This window comes from Medicago sativa, chromosome 3, assembly GCF_051527215.1.
Source record: "Medicago sativa cultivar Bolivia chromosome 3, Bolivia_mono, whole genome shotgun sequence".
Lineage (NCBI taxonomy): Eukaryota > Viridiplantae > Streptophyta > Magnoliopsida > Fabales > Fabaceae > Medicago > Medicago sativa.
Window position 1 is genome coordinate 84572870 of NC_140751.1, and position 6899 is coordinate 84579768.

A 6899-nucleotide genomic window follows, 5' to 3' on the forward strand; every position below is an offset into this window, starting at 1 on the left:
TTGAAACACTAGCTTAAAGACCAGCCACCGCTGGTGTCGAGGGATGACCCAAAGAATCTGTCGAGAGTGTTGCATTCTGAAATGTTAATGTATGTTATTGATTTTGGCGAACAACACAAGCAATTGTGTTTGCATGAGTCCAATCCTCTAACAATAGACAATTGATAAGCTTTGTCAACCACTTGAGCAACGACCTCTATAGCATTATCTCAGACTCTGAGATTTAGAAGCTTTCATAAACTCCAAAACAAACTAACCATACGGTTAGCAAAATCTAAGGTGAGACATTGCAAAAAACTATTTCAAAATTTTAAAGAATACACACGAGATTACTTAAAATCAAATATTAAAAATCGTGGCAAAAATATTTAAAAGAACAAAAATTGCAAAAAAAAAAAATTAAGAGAGATTAAAAACCAAAAATTTTAGACATTGATATTGAACAAAAATTTATTTAAACTTTTTTATTTTTTATTTTGTCGAGAAATGTTTGTTTGAAATTCAAAAAGACAAAAACAGAATTCACTTGAGTAACTATTTCCCTCTCTTTTGTGCGATTCTCCTCCGCCGATTGCGATTCACCCTCTCTTGTGTTCTACTTAACAAATTCAAATTCTCATTTCTCAAAAAACAAACCTAATGGATCAAAATCAGAAACGGGATTGGTCTATCAACGACTTCGAAATCGGAAAGCCACTCGGGAGAGGCAAATTCGGCAGAGTCTATGTCGCCAGAGAAATTAAGGTCACCGAATTTTCTTTTTTCTTTTTCCTTTTATATCATGCATCAAATATTGATTTTTCAATTACTAGACCTATTAATAGCATTTTCTAGAATGGGATTGTATATTTAGGTAATGTTTGGTTACAATAAGCTATTCTTAACCCCGCTTATATCATATTTATTTTTAAATGTATAAGTAGATTTTTCAAATACAGGAAAAATTCAAATATTGTGTGGGATCCAATAGATTTTTTACTAATTGTGAATTTTTTTCAGAGTAAATATGTGGTTGCATTGAAGGTTATCTCTAAGGAACAACTGGAGAAGTATCAACTTCACAAACAACTGGGGAGGGAAATGGAGATACAGATAAGTCTTAAACATCCAAACATCTTGCGTCTCTATGGTTGGTTTCATGATTCGGAGCGTGTTTACTTGATTCTTGAATATGCTCATAATGGTGAGCTATACATGTTGCTCCGCGAAAGAGGTCATTTCTCTGAGAAACAAGCTGCAACGGTAAATCTTTTTAAGTTTCTCGTATTCCTGTATCTGTGTTGGATGGTATCCATATCGTACTATGTCTTCGAACTTCTTAGGAGTTTTGACATAGATTATTAACATGTCTCTGATAATTTTAACGGTTAAGTTAATTGTAAATTTGTAAAGAAATGGGTATAATATGGATTACAGCAAGTGAAAATTGGATTCAAAGCTAGGAAGTTTATTTACAAAAATGTCTAAATAGGAAGGGATTATGTTATATTCTATCATTCTATGCTTATAATTATTTTTTTAAACCAAATCTTTGTATACTGACTCTTTTTTTATTTCAAATTTGAAAATTTTAGTACATTTTAAGCCTCACAAAGGCATTGACATATTGCCACGAGAAGCATGTTATTCACAGGGATATCAAGCCTGAAAATCTGTTGCTTGACCATGAGGTATCTTTTTATTCATTTGCCTATTTTTATCGCCCTTTTCCAACGCTAACATTATTTGTTTTCTTCGCTTTGTTATGGCAGCATAGTTTGAACTTTGAAGAACTTAGTTACGTCATAAAACATTATAATGCATGTAAAGTCACTTGACTATCACAAAAACTATTACACACCAAAGTAGTTGTGCATGTTTGGTTGAGCGGTGAAGTTAGTAAAATCACAATGAACCACAACGATTTTATTGCAGTTCATTTCAATCTTAGGCATTATTCTTTATTGTGTATATTTAAAGAAAATCGTTGGGAATTAGTTTGTGAGTTGGTTATATAATTATATAATTTGAGTTTTGAGGAAACTTGTACAACTAATTTGATAATGGCTTGTTTACAGGGTCGTCTAAAGATTGCAGACTTTGGTTGGTCTGTACAATCTGAAGACAAAGACAGAAAGAGAAAAACCATGTGTGGAACATTAGATTATTTAGCTCCTGAAATGGTAGAAAATAAAGGTCATGATTATGCAGTTGATAACTGGACTCTAGGTATCCTTTGTTATGAATTCCTCTATGGTGTTCCTCCGTTTGAGGCTGAAAGTCAAGATGATACCTTCAGAAGGTATGGAAGGGCATGAGTGATGTATATATTGTAAACTAAATCACTTCCAAATATTAATATAATGTACTAAATAAATTCAAACTTGTGCAGGATTGTAAAGATTGATCTGAGCTTCCCTCCTACACCTCTTGTTTCTAAAAAGGCCAAAAATCTGATAAGTGGGGTATGCTTATATCATATTATATTATGTTATGTATCTATCTTCATTTTCATACCACGATTAGGTTGTTCTTCTTACTGATGTAAGTAAATTTGTGTAGCTCCTGGTAAAAGATTCCTCAAAAAGGCTTTCACTTCAGGAGATAATGGAGCATCCTTGGATAAAAGAGAATGCAAATAGTTACTAGGTTTGCTCAATTTGAGTCACATTGAGAAGTTAGGTCCAATTTATTGCAGCACCTGTGAATTCTTTTCCAATGTAGAAACTAATCTGAATCTGATCATATCAACGCCAAACTAAATTGAATCAAATCTGGCCAAACCCAAAGACCCATGCCAGACCAAAATGTTGTCTATTTATTAGTTTATTTTTATTTTTATAAATAATTACATTAATTACGCTAGTTACTGCATTACAAGGTGTGATCATACCAACCGGATTCAATCATAACTTTGCAAATAAGCGTGTTTGAACGAGAGTAATACTAGGATGAGTGACCTTATGGGAAGTCTTTGTGTCTTGTGTTGCACCTCTCCCACCCTCCTAAAAAAAATAGTTAATGCATTACAAGAATGTCCATGCTTGTCATAATCTTAGTTGTTTTTTTTTTCTTCTTTGTTTTTCTCTTTAGATAAACATTTTTAACAGTCTTTACATTACAAAACGCTTGGTTTAAAGTGATTCCAAGAATTTAGAGTTTGATCAAGAGATAATAAGATTTTAGCAAAATTGTTCTTGTGAGGATTCGAATTCATGTTCCAAATAATTTGTCATTAATCAAAACTCATTAATCCCTCGATTGCAAGAAGTTGGACACTTGGTTATATTGAAGATAGACACATATATGACAAAAAATTATTAATTATGATCAAAATAGTATTTATGACAAAAATAATAATTCATTTTCTATTAATAATGGTCAATAGTCAAAGTAAGAACATAATAAAAAATAATAATATTATTTATCAAAAAATAAATAATTATACGAACTTAAATTAAAATCTTAATAATTTTAAAACAGGAGACAGATATACAAAACCACGTTCACATTGTCCCATCTCTTAAGACAAAAATTTGATTATTATAGTTGATATATATATATATATATATATATATATATATATATATATATGTATATGTATGTATGGTTACAACTTAAAAGGGGTTGCTTATATAACATGAGAAAGAGCTTACAGTGACATTGTATGCTATAGAATTGAGAGTAGTGGGAGAGGGAGAAAATGATGAGAAGGTTGAGGTTCTGTTGCGAAGGGGTTGACATAGTAAAACTTGCGGCTGTAGAGCAAAACGAGAAAAAAGTTGCTATTCAACACAAGACAGAGCCATGGGGCAAAGGCAATAATGATGCAACTGTGATTCCTCCAAAGAGGAAGTGTGTGAAGAATACTGTGTGCAATTGTTTTGTTCAATGCATCTGTGCTAAGTGCTGCAATACCAACACTCTTTCACCTCCAACACCAACAATAACAGCAGGTAATCAAATCCATCTTCTATTTTTTTTATATCAACTTCAGTTTAAACTCGAGTTCTTCTGAATATTTCAACGGAAACTCATTAACCCCTTAAGATCAATCACTCGATTTTCTTTTGGTATGCACGTATGTGACACTTTACTGATTTTATTTGTTCGTTCTAATTACACTTACACCCATTAATTTGTTGCAGCCAACTATAGAATCAAAACAAAGGGTGTCAAATAATCAAAAGTTTGCAGGTTGCCATGAAGATGAGAATCGTGGTCGTTTATATACTTGGTTGATGCTTTGAATAAGGAACAAAATGTAAAGAGTGATTGAAACCGTCTTAACTTTGTACTGTAATTTCATTACTGGAGATTTATTTGTATCATCCCCTATTTAAATTTAAATAACATTCAATTATTTTGGTCAAAGGAAAAAACAGTATACAGTCACAAACATTTATACTAAATTTTGTTCATCTTTTATAATTTAGTGTCTTTTCTATATAATTTCAAGCATTAGAACTTGATTTATTAAAAATTAATCAACTTCTGCATACAGATAATGATTCGAAGATTGTTACAAAGTGAATCCAATAAAGAACAATAGTAGTTTAACACAAGGATCGAGAGTTTAGTAGAAGAGGCTACACTAAGTGGTGGGGTCAAAATAAAATGCTTGGATGAGCCACCAAATAGGATAGTATTTAGGTGATATTGGTGACGTTATTTCTATCTCTATTTTAATCAATCATTTTCTTTTATTTAAATAATTTATTTTAATCATTCATCTATCATTTTCTCTCATCTAAAATATACTAATGTCACCAAAAAACTATGTCATCAAAGTACTATCCCACCAAATGTAAGGCCGACTAATATGGGTTTTTAGCCTAGCCTATTTAATTAAACAAACTAGGCTAAAAAAGCTTAGTAAGCCTATCGTACCGGCCTATTAATTTTTTATATATAATATCTATTCCATCATTAATATTGTTGATTTTTTATTTTATAAACTCAAGCCTTCATATGATTTGGTTATTTAGTAGCAAGTATATTAATGTGATTACACCTTCATAAGATTTCATTATTTAGTAGCAGACCTATTCGAGTGTTTTAAGCCTTCATAAGATTTGCCCTATTTAGTAGTAGACTTATATGTGCGGCTAGACCTTACCGTAAAATAGGCTTTTAAACGTACTTTTAGACTTCATCGGACCTTTAAAAAGGCTAGGTCACACCTTAAAAATGAGTCTATGCCTGTAATATGCCACACTCGTACCTATATTTTTTGAAAAGTGTAATTGGCGCTTAGGCCTTACAAAGTCCGGTACGACCTAACCCATTTCCACCCCTAACTATAATAAACACTGTTTTCTTTTTCTTGTTGAATGAAAGCATTAAACACAAAGTCGACCACTAAAATTGAATTACCTATCGTCTTCATTTAAAGATAGCTCGCTTTTAAAGGACAATGCATTGTTATATGCAATGGTTGGGTTCGAACCCCGAACACCCTACTTTTTCACCTAAAAAAGTGAATTCTTGCAAACTATACTACTTGACAAAAAAATAAAATAAATTAAATTGCATATTTTAAAAAATTTAAAGTAATATCTACATATTTCAAATGATTTGAAAATGTGATAGCAAAGCGTATTGAGATGAAGAAAAAGATGGACTACAGCATAATTTTATTTAAAAGTAAAAAATATATTAATTTTCGTTATAAATTTTTTTTAATTGTTTTTGATGGATGGGTTATGGCTCACCCCGAGCCCTAAAGGGAGGGCTCCGTCACTTACACTTCTACTAGGTGACTACGTTTAGTGCACCGTAGTTTCTCAAACAGAAGTATGAGAGGAAAGGAACCAAAGTAGTGTGAAAAATTAATCAACAATATATCGTTTTATTATTGCAGCTATTATTTGATTACAGTACCTTTTAAATGAACTCCTATATTATTGGGGAGTGTAAGCTCTAATCTAAGGACTACCAACAAAACTCAATTGCATGGCTACGAATAGAACAGTTCCAAAACCCACAAGTAAAGCATGGGATTGATTTGAAGCATATAATTTTGCTTTTGGGATTAAAATTAACAAAGAGCATCACTCGTGATGATTGATGACAGATCATAAATTCATAATAATGTTTTAAAAACAATGCGTAGCCATTTTTCCTGGGAATATCTTCATTGTGGTTGTAGTGGGATTCCTGACATAAATATATTCCAAATAAATCATTTATGGTGGCTCACAACAGATATATAGCAAATATCAAATTTGTTTTGCAGCCTTAGATCAAATGGAATTATTCTTGATTCGATATTAATTATTTTTCAATTTGCAAGTGCCTCCCTTTAATCAATTCTTTGATTTCTAAAACATTAGAGTAGTTATTTTTATATAACTGGCGTTCAATGAAGAAAAACGTGTAAATTAATTGATTAATTATTTAATTAAGTATGTTAACAAGATTAATCAATGAACATTGTTATTTATCTATAGAGTTTTTATCAAGAATTTATCAAGAAAATGTCTAAACCAATTAAATTTGTTATTTGGCGGAAATCAAGGGAAGTAATGATGTGTAATTAAGGAAATGTGTTAACAAATACACTGTCTTGAAATTTTTTTGATAAATTTTGTCACCGTATCTATCATTTTCCTTAATCAATTATTAAGAAATATTCTTTCAATGATAATGTATTTATTATATTATTATTATTGATGATGGTGATGACAATGATGTTATCATACAAGCAAGAAAGTATCGAATCACTTCAAAATTTCGTATGACGTTTTTAGGTGAGAGTAATATTATGATAAGTGGCCTCTTGATGAGTCATTGGGTTGCACCTCATCACTTTTTTCTTTTTTTACTGACAGATGAATGTAACTCAATGCTGGTTAGCAATGAATCCTAAGAAAATGTCAAAAAAAAAAAAAATGAATCCTAAGAAGCAATAACAAACT

General features: G+C 31.1%; 1 protein-coding gene across 1 annotated transcript; it reads left to right on the forward strand.

Moving 5' to 3' along the window:
* Positions 1–335: 335 nt before the first annotated feature.
* LOC146941167 (serine/threonine-protein kinase Aurora-3-like) lies at positions 336–2787 on the forward strand. The gene is made up of 6 exons (XM_085754950.1): positions 336–744; positions 1000–1242; positions 1575–1670; positions 2058–2281; positions 2372–2444; positions 2542–2787. The coding sequence occupies exons 1-6, from the start codon at positions 640–642 to the stop codon at positions 2626–2628; spliced, it is 828 nt and encodes a 275-aa protein (XP_085611076.1). The 5' UTR covers positions 336–639; the 3' UTR covers positions 2629–2787.
* The last annotated feature ends 4112 nt before the right edge of the window (positions 2788–6899 follow it).

Bases quoted from the DNA above. Each gene is read 5' to 3' on its own strand.
- LOC146941167 (XM_085754950.1), top strand. From the start codon at position 640: ATGGATCAAAATCAGAAACGGGATTGGTCTATCAACGACTTCGAAATC. The intron at 1,671-2,057 runs GTATCTTTTTAT...GCTTGTTTACAG, and splicing joins ATCTGTTGCTTGACCATGAG to GGTCGTCTAAAGATTGCAGA. The intron at 2,282-2,371 runs GTATGGAAGGGC...AAACTTGTGCAG, and splicing joins CAAGATGATACCTTCAGAAG to GATTGTAAAGATTGATCTGA.